This window comes from Monomorium pharaonis, chromosome 1, assembly GCF_013373865.1.
Source record: "Monomorium pharaonis isolate MP-MQ-018 chromosome 1, ASM1337386v2, whole genome shotgun sequence".
NCBI classification, from domain to species: Eukaryota; Metazoa; Arthropoda; class Insecta; order Hymenoptera; family Formicidae; genus Monomorium; species Monomorium pharaonis.
In genome coordinates this window covers 24,549,596-24,564,803 of record NC_050467.1, presented here as the reverse complement: position 1 = coordinate 24,564,803, position 15,208 = coordinate 24,549,596, and the positions used below count along the sequence as shown (strand labels likewise).

General features: G+C 33.1%; 1 protein-coding gene and 1 long non-coding RNA gene across 9 annotated transcripts; one reads left to right on the top strand and one right to left on the bottom strand.

Annotated features, from left to right (window-relative positions):
• Positions 1-113: 113 nt before the first annotated feature.
• On the top strand, positions 114-9,218 carry LOC114254830. The gene is made up of 2 exons (XR_003626124.2): positions 114-397; positions 9,137-9,218. It is a non-coding gene; the product is annotated as an uncharacterized LOC114254830 (long non-coding RNA).
• On the bottom strand, positions 2,083-14,605 carry LOC105835416 (cholinephosphotransferase 1). 8 transcript variants are annotated; one of them, XM_012678694.2, is made up of 11 exons: positions 14,369-14,605; positions 13,380-13,527; positions 13,182-13,304; positions 12,987-13,090; positions 11,838-11,972; positions 10,646-10,780; positions 9,146-9,277; positions 7,357-7,515; positions 7,154-7,279; positions 6,929-7,067; positions 2,083-3,408 (listed from the first exon to the last, which is right to left on the bottom strand). In XM_012678694.2, exons 1-11 carry the CDS (start codon positions 14,603-14,605, stop codon positions 3,332-3,334), a joined length of 1,515 nt encoding a protein of 504 aa, XP_012534148.1. In that variant the 3' UTR covers positions 2,083-3,331. The 8 variants fall into 8 exon arrangements, 7 of the variants coding, with proteins under 7 accessions (XP_012534148.1, XP_012534149.1, XP_028047855.1 ...); XR_003626119.2 differs by lacking the exon at positions 2,083-3,408 and adding an exon at positions 4,543-6,728 and having other exon boundaries at positions 6,817-7,067; XM_012678695.2 differs by lacking the exon at positions 9,146-9,277.
• Between the last annotated feature and the right edge of the window lie 603 nt (positions 14,606-15,208).

Genomic DNA, 15,208 nt, shown 5'->3' with positions numbered 1-15,208 from the left:
CCGCGGACGCGCCTCCAGTAACGTCGCAAGCCGTCTCCCGATTCCGCTTCCAAAAGTGAATTTCCCGTTTGTCTCCTTGTTAATCGGGCCGCGACTACCCTCGTCGCGCCCGTCCGATCCTCCCCGTCGATTTCACCGCGCTCGGTTCCAACGAGCGGTGGAAGAGGAAAGAAAGAACGGCCGGAGGTCTTCTTCGTCGGCTTGACTTAAGCTCTCCCGCGCTATTCCCTCCTCTCTGTTTTTTCTCCTTTTTGCTATATACGGAATATAGAGCATTAGAATGTATTGATTTTTTGCTATAGGACGTAGACCGTGTGCAACGTAGAACTTACGCGCGCGTATAATATTTGTCCTCGTGCTATGGCGTCAAATATGTGTGGACAGAGCAAATATTTTTGTAGGTATATACTATTGATCGTGTGATTTTTTCCCCTTTTTGTTAACGTGATACGTATGGGATGTGTACGGAAGATCGCTGTTAATTTGTCGGCGACGCCAGGAATTAAAGAGACAGTTTTATTACGTCAATTGCAACGCATTCTTTTAATGTCTCGTTCTTATATGTACATATAAATTAAAATTAAAAGAAAACGATTCTGTTTACGCTTTAATGATTTTGAAAGCAATAAAAATTCTTGGTAAAAATTTCTCTCAGAATTTTTATATGAATTGCAGAATTTAAACATTTCGTAGAAATAGTGAGAAAGTCTACATCTTTTCTTAAAATTCTTCATATATATACGAAATATTTTAATATTTCTAAAATTTATGATCTTATAATATTATAGAATTCTTAGAATTTTTGAGGTGTGTTTGTATAAAACTCGTATAAAAGTTTAAGAAGTTTTATAAAAAATTATACAGAAATTCTTAAAAATTTATATAAAGGTTCTTTGAAAAATTAAACGCAAAATTTTGTGAAAAATTTTTACAATTTAATTAAACAGAATAGCTTAATTTTTTTTTAATACAACCTGTCTGCACGGTTAAATAAAATAGAAAAATTGCCAATTCTTAGTCCTATTAATTTTTAGATCATCGACAAACAATTTCTAACATTTCCGACTTTTTCTCAACAACCTTAATCTAATCATTCTCAAGTCTATCCATTTAAGCTGAATTAAATCCGATCTAATCATTTGAAGCGAAAGGTCACACGGTGGGCGCAGTATCTCCAGCGAGCCCGGAAACAAATGTCATTTTCACCCTTAAAAGAAACCGTTTCGAAGAACAAAAAGCTCTCCCAATATAAAAGCTTAAAAGTGAACTCTTTAATTCGGCCCTGCACATCCAGAGGCACGTCGCGTGGCCCGGTTGGCGTACTCTCGCGGCGTCATCAGCCGGATCAATAACGCCCCCGTCAGGTTCAGCTGAATGTCCGGGTGTACGCAAGAGGGTGGCGGGTGGCGCGCACGCGAGGGATGGGAACGGGGCTAGAACCTTGTGGGGTGTCGACTAGGTCGACCGGGCGACCGGCGGCAGGGCGAAGGACAAGGGTGCCGCCTTTGACGTCTTTTTTCGCGGAATGAAGGAGTGGGAGGAGCAGGAGGAGGAGAAAGATGATGCTGCGTCCAAAAACCCCCCGCGTGGGAATTCATCGTGGAGGTCACGAGCGGAATAAGGGGGCGACCTCGTTTCGAAATCCGCGCGTGGCTGATATGCCAATAACTCCAGCTCGTCGCGACAACGGATAGATGCATGTCCATCGATTAAGCTAATAATCTAATGTACGTTTTAATCAACGCGTGAGACGCCGCGAAGAAAGAGGAATCCTAACACCCTCAAGATGTTAACACACACACACACACACACACACACACACACACACACACACACACACACACACACACACACACACACACACACACACACACACACACACACACACACACACACACACACACACACATATATATATACCGGAGATAAAGTTTTCGCACGTGACTCGATTTCCGATAAAACGAGATATTAAACGGAAACTTGATAGATCAATATGCAATATTTCCTACTTTTTTTTATATTTAAACGATCAATCATTGTTATTCGTTGATCTTGGACGAACTGGGAGAAGGAGGAAACTCGTCGCGCTTGTATAAATTTTATTAAATACCATATGAATTTTATAATTAATAAATTATGCGATTTTTCGTTGAGATAGGAGTGTCTTAGGACCTGTAACAATTATCTTACGCTGTGTGAACACCACAGATTAGATAGATTAGCAAATCACCGTCCGAGATGAGAAAGACAATAAATCTACACACAACGCGTTCGTGAAAACTTAATAAATCTTACGTTAGTGCGATAGATTCAATCTTTGCGAATAAAGGAAGGCTCTCGTGCAGATAATCAACATATTGAGAATTCACACGAAAGAAGTAAAAAATTACGGTTAACATTCATATAATACTGTAGTGTTCGTTCGTCTTGCTAGCTTATACATATATTTAACGATTTCCTGCTTTAAGTTTTTCTCCTTACGTTGGTTACATTATTATTACTATATAAAATAGATGCCAACAGCTTTCCGCCGGTGTCGCATGCAAGAAAAAAACTCGCTCCTGCGTCACGAACAATCGTGTTAAAAAAACAGCAATGTCAAAATATCACTTCTACGTTCAAAGCGCTACTTTCCAAAATTCCCACATTTCATCAACACATTTCGTCAAAAGAAATTCCGAGGGTCGAGAATCTTTTTTGACAATACACTAGCGGGACGAAATTCGTCGATTCCGACTTTCCTATAAGCTGTATCTTCAAGCTCGCTAATCGAATGTTGCACTTTGCGTAAAAAAGTTACACCCGTAATATTACGGAATAGTGTACATATACATACACATACACATACACACACACATACACCTTTCTCTCATTTTTCTGTCACATTCACTTAAGTAATGCCATTTAAGTAGCCGATCTGACAAGCGCACACGTAACAAGAAAAAAAAGCGATTTCGCTCGTACAATCGCATCACACGGTTCAGCCGTATCGCTAGAATGCTCGCTCTTTGTACTATATTTGTCGAGTATCTAATATAACTGTATATGTGGTGTATCGAACATGTACAAAATATTGCGGTATAAAAGGGAGATGCGGGAACAAGTTTCTTCTCTACGTATAACGATAACACCATGCATCTGTAGGGGATGTGAGACACACAAGTCATTCCTCGTGCAATCCTTGCGCAGCCTCGCGGACGTCGGCCAGCAATATCCGAGATCCAACGCGAATTTTATTTATTCCGCAATCCTACGACGCCTATCGCGATTTTATTCAAGCCGTAGTTACGTGTAGCCGATAGAGAAACCAATAGCTTAAAGCTAATATATATCAGAGGTCGACGGCCGTGTCGGATCCGTGATGGTATTCCTCGTCTAACAGCGGCTCTTCCTCCACCGTCATGTGAACTGTGAACAAAACTCGTTATCATGCACACCAACGAATACAAACATTAAACACATATAATCTAATTTGCTTCCTATGACACCTTCGACAACGTTTCCCCTTATTTCTTCATTCCTTTCCACTTTTTATCCAGAATATTTAAACCCGCCAAAATTCATGTATGACAGAATCGAGGAGTGTAGAAGCGAAATTAACGTTTTCTACTTTTCACATCTCAAACTCATCGACAAATTGTTTCTACGCATATTTATATTACAGAACATTTTCCATCTTTTTTAATAATATAATTGATTAAATTGTCGATTAAAAATTTTCTCGTAAGAAAAAAACAAGAAAATAAAAAAAAGAAAATTAGAGAACGAAAACTTTTCCTGACTTCTACATTTCTCGATTTTACGAAGATGTATAGACATAGAACAATCCTACCAAGATTTTTTGTTTAAAATACAGGCTGACATAAATATATCGTTTGTTTTTGTGTATACCAAATCTATGAATCTGTCTTAAAAAGTTTTCAGCTTTAAGTGTAAACAATATTACAAATTAATTAATTTTATATATCATCTATGTCCATCTCCTCTACTAATGAAATGTTCGCTACCTCTAAAAAAAACAGAACTTTATACAGTTCAAGTACTAGTGATATATGTGTTCGGAATTTTTTATATTTGGAATTTTTCTTGCAACGACTTAGAAGCACAAAGTCCAAGCAGCAGGCAGAAAAACATGCAAAACAATTTTGATATATTATATCCTGAAAAACAGAAATTCTTCGTGCTTTTTGAGCACGCAAGGAAAATTCGCAATTTATGTTAATAGTTATAATATTCGAAAAAGAATATTTTTAAATATTAGTAACATTGTTACAATCTCTCCTAATAAAAAGGAAATATTGACCCTGAAAAAGTATCTCTATCGTAATCTGATAAGCGTACTTCACTATTACTGTTTATTATACTGTATTTAAGACAATACTTAGAATAACAATTAGTTATTCATATTATTGTTCTTTTTATATTATTGTATATTTTACACAAAGTATATTGTATATTGTATATTTTACTCTAAATTTAAGACTGCAAAAACTTTGAATTTATAATATGCCAATTTTTAATGTGATTTTGAAGCATTTTTTCTTTTTTCCTTACCAAACAAGGATTAATCTACTTAAACGTAGCAATTTGTACACTAATTTTATTCTACAAATGTATGGTTAAATTAAAGCTTATCTTGAGATAAGTACAGAGGCCAATTAGCACATGCAGATGGTAATCCAAAAAAAACTAAAATTTGCAGTTCGTAACATGCATAAAATACGTATAATACGAGTGATATTGACATACATAAGAAGTTTGTTAGTACATACAAGGATGCATTTTCACTATATATAAAACACGTTAATATTAATCTTAACACAAATTTCTTCTCGCCCTCACATACAATAACGATTATATTACCTTTCCATGTCACATTTTAAGTTAAGCAATGCTAAATTAAAGCACAAACATGCATATCGTTCGCGTAATTCTAAATAATTTTTTTATTAACTGTCTTTCGCTTTAGAAAATAAAATGCACCACAATGTAAAAATTTCTTACTGTCGGTACATTTCCGTCTGATAAATCTATTTGTTTTTTTTTACAATTAACAATTTTTATTAGATATCACAAGATAACGAACAGCACATAACTAATGTTAGATTTACTGAATGACATAAACAAGTTAATTTTTATGAAAAAAGCTCTGACAAGATCGGTTAAATTAGAATGAAAACTGATACTTCATGATAACCTTATTTATCCAAAAGATATAATACAACTTTGAAAGAAAATTTGAAATATAATACAATAAAATTACATTTCATTCAGTGTATCGTGTACATATCCAGCACTATTTTCAAAGAAACACAATTAGACCACTCGTTTTACTTCATCTATTTATAAGCAATAATGTTATCAATTCCTTTCAATTCATTTTGGAATTATTAATACACGATAGAAATGAGAAAAAAATTCAATAATACATTTTAAAGAAAAGCTATCGCATTTAGATATCTTGTCAATATAAAAAACATTCCTTTTGTTATATATATTATTTTCCTAGAACATTTTCTCAAGAATATGTAGTACAATAGAAAAGTTATGAACATTAACACACTCCCTATCATACATCACTGTTTTACATCCAATTCAATTATTATAAAAATTATTATTATTTATCAAGGAGGAATATTAAACTAACAAAATTATACGTATAATATAATACACAAATAAGAATTAAGCATGTATCTGCCATTTGCTTGTAACGTTTCATTAAAATACGTAGAAGTATATTTAAAATACGCTTCTCACAGAATATATATGATACTTATGTAGATTCTCTTAATAAAATCATTCGTCTTAAGTGTATCTATTGTCATATATCTATTGACGTAGACAAATGTATCTAGTGCAAACCCGAAACTGTCTTTAGTCTCTTTACGTCTTAACATGTCTCATATAATATTTATAGTATCTTCGTTAAAAACGTTCCTGGTTATCAAATATACGGGCACACGCATAAAAGCAGAAATAGAAAACGTTCATGACGCATTCCATACGATCGAAAACTATACATTTCAAAATAAAATTCATACAGTTTGTTATACTCAATAAACATAACACTTAAAACAAATTCTTTTTATATGCTTTATAAATTTTAATAAATTTGATATATAAATAATATATATCAACTTATAAATTGAAATTTTTGAAAAAAATTATTTAAAAATGTTCAGATCTTTGTCGAAAAATATTATTGGCAAATTGTTACTAAATTATGAAAAAATATGTATAATCATATTTAAAAACATAACTCATTAATTTAGTACTAGAAACGAATTTCAGATATTAATTTTCTAAAAACTTACTCCTTTATGATAAAGAGATTTTTGATCTTGTACATTTGATGTATAATTTCTATTATAATAAACATCCTACGGCAATGAGATATATCGAGATCGATATTTAAAAATTTAATGCATATTCATATCAAATTCGTCACATTTTCATACAGACTTTATAAAGTCTACAGAATGATGTTATAAATTTGATAAATAAATATGTATATATAGAGGTCTCTTCTTTTCTTCTTCAACATTCTAGATTATAATTTTTATCATTTTTTTTTCTTTTAAGTATGGAACAAGTGCCATTTTTATTATACGTCGCGGTAGCACTTTATTACTTTGATGCATAGTACGTTTTATTAAAAATCCGTAATAATCGCTAATCAATTCAACTAAGACTTTAATCACAAGTGTTAGCTTTCTAAGTTCTTAAGTCTGGAACAAACATAAATTATAAACATGATAATAAATGAACTGTACTATCCGAATGTCTATGTACACAAAATTTGACAAGCGTTATTACTTTGTTACACATCGCGATTTCTTTATACACGAATCATACAGAGCATTCATTATCACTAGTCGACCTTAGTGATGTTTTTTATGCAATCTGTTACGTTGTGACCTATTAGTACCATTTTTCTCGGCAGCGTTGACCTGTATAGTGCCCGTATGGTAGTTGCATGGTATCCTGAATAACTTAATCTTCATATGATCGCATATTTCACGACACACTTGAGCACTATATCGAAAAAAATCCAGAGTGACCCAGATCTAAACATATGTGTTTCATTATTTATCAATATCGTGGAAGATTGCATTGATAAATAAAGGGCGTAATTTAAAAGTGCATAACTTACGAAACACAGCCAGAGAACACAGTATTCTTTAAAAAAAAAGTTGAAATATTGATTGAGAAACAGCATAGCTGGACCAATTAGCGAACTGTCCAAGTATTGCATTTCATTTTTAGTCATATGAGCAACCTGTGGAAAGCAACATTAAGAAATGATATTATTACGAATAACAAATCGTATTACCATGAATATATAAGTATGCATACCACCAGTCTATTCGTAACTTTGGCTGCCACCATTCCAAACGAAAGTATATACAAGGCTGGATGATTTTCGTAGACGTGTTCAGCACTTTTTCTATATATTATAAAAGCTGGTACTACCACAAAGCTAAATGGTATAATTGGAGATAAAACGGACGTTCCCTAAAACAAAATCAATCTTATGCAGCAACTCTGAAGAAGACACTTATAGTAAATCAACGTGCAAGAATTTACATTTGTAAGAAAAGAAAATGTGATTCCAATTAAGTGCAGATTTAATCCAATAAATAAATAGTATTTATATATTTTAATAAAAACTATATACTAAAATTGTTCTATGTTATCTAAATAGCATATTTACCATAAATATGTACCAAAAACTAAAAATATGTATAAATTTGTAAAACAATTTCTTTAAAAATATTATCACACTGTATATTACGTTTTTCGATTCTCTTTTTATAGAGATATATAAAACAAATATCGCATTATATGTGCATTTAATAAAAAAAGTTGCAAACATGAAAAAAAAATATGGTAGGTTTTAAGCAAAGTTCATATCTAACATATGTAAAGAGAAATTAAAGTTTTTTACATTGGTTTGACTTATAATAGTAGTAAATAAATTATTCTAAACGTATTAAATATGTGAATTATCATAGGTAAACTCACTAACACGTTACACAGCCATGTGAGGTCACCAGGACCCAAGTTGATACTGCCTTTATACTTCCTTTCACACAAACCGTTTAATATTTTATTTATAATAAAACTAGAATAAAATACTTCTTGATATTTCTATATCTACGTCTTTAACATTGGGCCTTTTTAATTACAATAATAACTTTCAAAATGTTGTAACTATCATGAAACGTTATTTAACAAATACAATAAATTAGGTGGATCACTGGTGACCACGCGGCCTAGAGATCAAATCACATAAAACTAAGTTGGCACGGAATGTGTTAAGAAATGAAATTTTAATTATTATAATATATTAAATGTTACTTCGTCTGACACATGCAATACGCTCTACAAAACATACGTACAGATAAAATAAACCTTTTGCAATCACATCATGGGATCAATAAAAGATTATCATTAGTAATATATAAGCGATAACATAGCCTTTTTACTATTAGTTTACGCCAAGATTTACGCTTTTACTTTTATATAATTTTCTACAATTTTTCTAACAAGAATTTGGCTCCGAGTAAAAGAATAAAAAATAATAAATCAAAGAAAACTGTTCTATAACTGCAAAATATAAAGGAAAAAGCGAAAGAGGTGAAGGGATATACATGGAGTCCTCTGTAGAAAAAAGTATGTGGTACAACAAATATGAATATATAAGTGAAAACAATAACAGTGAGTAATTTTATACGACACCATTAGATTTAGGCCCACCGTCTATCTACAGGAACAAATCTATTATTTTAGACTTAAACCTTTCACGACCATTGACGTTGCTTCCAATAGAAAGAGCTTCCGGATACATGCCGCGTCCTGGTACAACGCTGTACCAAGACGCGGCATGTATCCGGAAGCCCTATCTATTGGAAGCAAAAATCTACTCTATTATTTTATTATTATTACTAATTATTTTTAAGTCGTATAATTTTCTACGATTTAATAATTAAAACTCGCTGTAATAATAGTGATTTCCCAAGCAAATTTCTTTTGTAGTGTAAATGCCTAAACACGAAGCATGGGCCTAAATCACAAACTTAAAAAAAATCAAACAAAGTGCACTACACAATTGGTCCTACTACTTTTTTTTCAGCTGACTTACTGCGACGGTGGAGCCATTTTTTCCGACACCACCGGCGAGAATGACGGATATGCTGCTCTGTGCAAGTAAAATAGCGATGCCCACAGCAGCCCATAACGGAAACACCTTCACCTCTATGCCAGTGTATGGCAACTGTATAAGAGCGACACGAAAGATCTTTTGATTAGTCATCGGAGAAGCTATCCTCGTGTCAAGGACTTTCAAACACTCCGTATCATGTTAATTATATAACAGAAGCGAACTTACAAATCAGGAAATACATCTGCTGTTTTTTCACTTTTGAAACAATTTCGTATTAACGCCATGTTAATTACAATTCATAATGCTACTATGATACAAAACTAATAGAACAGATAGATATATAAAAATGTTAAGATGTTAAAAATTACATAGGAAAATACTCTTGATATGCATTTAAAATCGAGCAAATTTTGTTTCTATAAATACTGGCTGCTGTTCATAATCGTATAAATGTATAACTGTAATGCAAGTCTCACATTTTATTTAAGAAGTCTGCATGAAATTTATACATGAAATTTGAGGCTTCTTTCTTTTCGTCTTGAGCAATGCACTATGTAAACATTATTCAAAATCTTTGTAATTAAAAAAAATCAAGTTTTTGGGAAAGAATAAATTTATATATAAAATATAGAGGTGCGGAGCAAAGACTTTGTTGCTATAATATACCATGAGCATACACGTGTAATTAAATAAGTGCAAGAAACAATATATTGTGTCGCGAAATCTGAGTTAGAAAAAGACTTGAAGAAATTAAAGCTATCACTGTGCAGCATACACAAAAATGTGTTGGTTCCGTTATTTCACATATAAAATAACACATATTTCCTTACAGGCATACTCCACAAAAAATAAACTACATACAGAGTTTAAAGAAAGTGCTAATAATATTCTTCTTACTTAAATAGATATCTTGTATCTGCTCATTACAATCAAAACATAAAAACTGCACAGCAAATAAAATTTTATTTTACACAATTAAGTATAGCATTACAAAATCTCGTATATGTGAATGAAAGTTAATTCATTTCCTGTTTTACTTTAGAATAGAACATTTTTTAATTCAGATTACAATTTTTTGGTTCTTACAATATAAGACTCTCCTCTCTCTAATAGAAGCATAAATTTCTAAGAGCAAAGAGATTATTTGAAGAACTTGTTATATTAAGCGCAATATATTATGATATTCTACATTAGACAAAGGAAGCGTTTATATAAGTTGTGCAAGATACTGATATATACCACTCTGATGATTTAATATGTAGATGGCCATACATAGATGTTTAGTAATCCAATCGAATAGTAAATTACAACCCGACCCGTAAGTTTCCTAGTAGAAAAGATCAATAGAGAAGAGAGCAAGCAAGAAATGAAGAAATGTATCAAACAGAGACAACATTTCTACTGTACAGAATGGCAAAAAAAGAGAATATGAGAATACGTTGCTCTAGGAAAAGGCCATTTTTTTAACAAGAGACTTACTGCAATTGTGGAACCGTTTTTTCCAATCCCACCAGATTCAAAGACTTTACAGAATTCAAGGAACACGTGAATGTAGCCTGCATAAAAGACCATTGCTATGTAGTTACTCAACGTGCCTACACCGAGCACGGGGATCTAAACAAAGCGACAAGACCTTCGTTCGTTATGAGAATTGCTGGTTACAGTTGTTTCTTGTGTGCGTGTAACCCCTATACATATATGTACAAACACTTGTAATTATATCTCTCCGATATCACTGCCACGATAATATCGCTCTGGATGGGCTTAGTTCTATCTGTGGTCGTATTCATTGTACGTAAAAACAGAACATGCTTTTCTTTCTGATTGCAATAAAATTGCAGGATTGTAAGGCACAAGGGAGCAGCTGATTTGTGTACGATGGAGAATTGAATGTCAAAAACTATCTCGCCTTTTATGATTCGACATGTTATAATTTTCAGGAAAGCCAGTTGTTTTTATTTGTTATATCTATGTGCAGATTTCGCAAGCACGGTGTTTTATCTATAGGCAAATGTGCTTGTGTATTTTTTTAAAAAACACTGTAAAAATTTAATGTACATTACTACAGAATAAAATTAAGATTTTTCAATATTTATCTACATTTATCTTATATACATAAATTTATATATAATTTAGCCTGCTAACTTTTTAAAACTTTTCAAAGAAAATTCCCTAACTTTGAAATTGTTTCAAAAGAGCATTATTATTTATAAAAGAGTATTATGTATCTATAAAAAAGCTGAGCCTGCAGTCACAAGATTATTCATCAATTTAATATCAAAAAACACACATAAGGCTAATTTTTACATTGAAACAGTCACCTGAATTAGGAAGAAAGTTTTTACAGCTCTGTTTCTACAGTATATACTGAAATTAATAACTCGACATAATAATTTGTTAAAACTTAAGAAATACGAATTTATATATGGAATAAATACAATTATCAATCTTATGAGACATACAATTCATCATGAAACTCGCAGGAATGTAGGGTTATCAAAAACAAGAGGGAAGAGGGGGAGATATAATTTAGTAGGGAATACGGAAGTAAAAAGGCGTGTTAAAAATCAGTAAATATTTTGCAGTAAAGAAGTAATCTCAGCGCCGCTCCTCATGCCATGCTGTTCCCATTTCTGCATGTTCAATAAAAGATTCTAGTTAACAGACTTACAGCCACAGTGGAACCATTCTTGCCCACTCCTCCGGTGAAAATCACCGAAAATATGGAATACAAATTTGCCAGTGCGCACACCACTGTCATAACTCCTAATAAATACTTAAACATAAAACCATCTAAGAATGGTATCTGCAAAAAATACTTTCATTAATTTTAGCATAGTGTCATGACTGCTAAGGTAAAAAATTTTTCAAGGCGGAGATCTTTGGGATAATTTTTTAACAGTACAAAATATAACTTTTGTAATGTTGTAATATATGTTTCCATTTTTGTGAATGTATATGTGTAAAAATTATGTGAGATGTAAATTATAAGAAATCGAGTTTCATATCATAATTTATATTCATATATTATATTCAATCTGTCCCCCAATTTTGTGTTCAAATAAGAAAAATTAAAATAACAGGCTTAGTAAAATAATTTTTATATACTCAGCAGATGTAATAAAAATGGTTGCATACAGCGAAAAAAGCAGCTTAGCAACTATGTTATAAAATCTTTAATAAAATCGTTTTCAATCTTAGTTCTTGTCAGATTTAAATGTCTAAATCAATCATATAAAAAATTTCTACAATAGTTGCAAAGCTGTTTTTTTTTTGTTTTGTAAACACAACCAATAATTTTTAGAGAACTTATAATTAATTAAAAAAATTTTCTACTTTTTATACACAAATTTTATAATGACATAAATGTATGTGTGCTAAGCTATCAAAATTACTTACCGTAGAATATAAAACACATAGTAAAACACATAAGCAAAAATTCTATAACTCTGCTTGTATACTAATTACATTTTTTTAAATACAAATTCAAATATTAAACTATTTAATCTTTAACAAAAAATATTGCTATAAGCTATTTGCGCAAAGAATTGAATCGTCTTGTATAGTGTAAGCAGTTATAATAGCGCGCGCGCGTGCGTGTGTGTGTGTGTGTGTGTAATTAAACGAATACCTTGCGTTAGCAACAATTTAAAATAATACTAATTTTTAAAAAGCAGAGTGAAATATAGTATTCTTGTTTATCAAACTATAGTCATGCAGAAAGCTAAAAGAATAATATAAAACGTGTTCTATCAATTGCTACACAAGATATTCCTGCCATGTATATAATATAGTAAAGTGCAATTAAAAATAATACAACCTCCATCATCCAGATTTGTGGACCAAAGATTGCAGAAATCAGATGAATAGCTATTATCGTAAACTGTGCTTCTGTCACATCCACTTTACCAAATCTTAAAGAACCTATTAAAAATATATTAAAAATATATTTTAAATAAATAAAACTAAATAAATGGGCTGCCTCGCTTTATTTTTATACAAAATAATTTTGTACCTGAAACGTAGGTCTGCCAATGAGCGCAATAGAAAAGTGTCATTGCGCAGAAACACTGGAAAAACATCCACGTTGGGTAGTATCCTAATTGTACAGCTATACACGCCGACAAAGCAACAAACACTAAAAACAAGATAAATATCATCAATTAAAATGTCTCTAATAGATGAGATAAGAGATAGTGCAGCATTTATTCACCTGTCGATATCGAATCGCATCCATGATCAAACAACTCACCAAGCGGTGTGGATGTGCCAGTTCTCCTGGCCTGTTTACCATCAATAGCATCTAAACTCTGATATATAAACAGGCCAAGTGCACACAAAAAACATGCCCATCTTGGTGCCTGAAAAATGAAAATAATGTCACATTAATCAATTTTATTGCAGTATAGACTATCTAGTTTATTATACCGAATTATATATCCATTGTTAAATTTTTTATATAAAAATATTTGCTTGTTCTAAAGTTAAAAATATATTTAAATATAATTGCATAGATACAGTACTCAGTTTTTATGATAATGATAATAACAATAGTAGAGTTACATAAGAGCAAAAACATTATTGCTCTAATAATTTATGAATTATTACATATTCATGATTTGCATACTCGCTAGTAATATTGTCTCTTTAAAGAGAAAATCATTCAATCATTCAGTCATGATTACTTGATGATTCATAAGTTTTCTACCTTGATTTGTTTCCATAAAACTAGTTATTAAACTAAACAAACTAGTTCAAATCAAAAATATTATCCTGCTCTGATTAGAAAAAGTAGAAAATAATATAAAACTGTTTGGAAAACAAACAATAAACATTTTTTATTTATAATTTTGTATTTATATGTAATTAACATAAAATTCAAAAATGTTAGAAAATTTCTGTAATAATTAAGTTTTTTTTTAGATCTTGCTTCCAATGACTAATCAAGTTTTTTTCATTTATATAAAATTTAGATGACATCTAAAGTTACTAGCAGACAATCTTATGACATATGAAGCAACAAGCAGAGATTGTTTTTCTCATGTTGATAAGAAAGGTATGCGTCACAGATACGACGGGGCTCAAGAAGGGCTAGACCGCAGCAGACTCATCAATTGTCCCAATAAATTTTCGACAGGGTAGAAGGTTAAACAAGTTTGAGAGGGTAGAAGGAAATCTGACGGGGTCTCGGGCTGTACCTACCTCGACTCTTGCATCCGGACTATAATAGACGAGAATCAAGGTAGTGACGATGTTAACGATCAGGCCGAGGACGGTGATGAGATTGGGCGCTAACCAGAGCGGCACCTTGCTGACCAGCCAGTCCCACCATGGCTGCAAGAAGCCGTCGAGGAGGCTATTGCTCGTGCAGCTGTATTTGTGCTCGCTGAGCCGCTTGAGCTGACCGGGCGACAGTAATTTGTCCTTGTAGAACAGCATGCTCTTTCCTGGGAGCCGCGCGCGCGTCGCTCCGACGCCGTCGTGTCACCGAACCGTAGGCGCCAACAGCAGCAGCAGGCAGTCGAGGAGAGGAAACGAGGGGAACGCGAGGGACACGTGGAATTCGGTTACTGCGGTCGTTCCTGCAAAGGCTGCAAAGACGGAGACGCGACGACGGCGCGGCGCACTATCACCAATGAGATGATCACCCACGGCAGGACGGTCAAACATAACAAGTGACCGTCGCGTCACGCGTACGACATTTCTGCGCGCTCCGCACGGCACGGGGGTCTTCCGGTCTTGTCGCTGCTCTCCTGCTGGGGCTGCTCCAGGCTGCTCTGGCAGCAGTGCACAGGGTAGGCAAACTTGTAGGGATTGGCAGCACTGTAGTTACACTCAGCTACACTGTAGTGTGTGCACCGTCTGTTCCTCCTCATCATCCGGCCGCGCGTCAACGCAATCGAACCGGAATCCAATGTTGCAAAAAATTTTCCTGGATCTGAAAAATCCGCAATCACTGATCTGCGTATATAAATTTCCGTTACATAATATTATTTGGAAGTTTGCCCAATACGAAATTACGTCGGCAACTAAAATCTTACG

Coding starts and splice junctions, on each gene's coding strand:
- LOC105835416 (XM_012678694.2), bottom strand. CDS start 14,605: ATGCTGTTCTACAAGGACAAATTACTGTCGCCCGGTCAGCTCAAGCGG. Junction 13,305..13,379: donor ATGCGATTCGATATCGACAG/GTGAATAAATGC, acceptor TCTTGTTTTTAG/TGTTTGTTGCTTTGTCGGCG. Junction 7,516..9,145: donor AAAATGGCTCCACCGTCGCA/GTAAGTCAGCTG, acceptor ATTTTGTTTTAG/GGAACGTCCGTTTTATCTCC.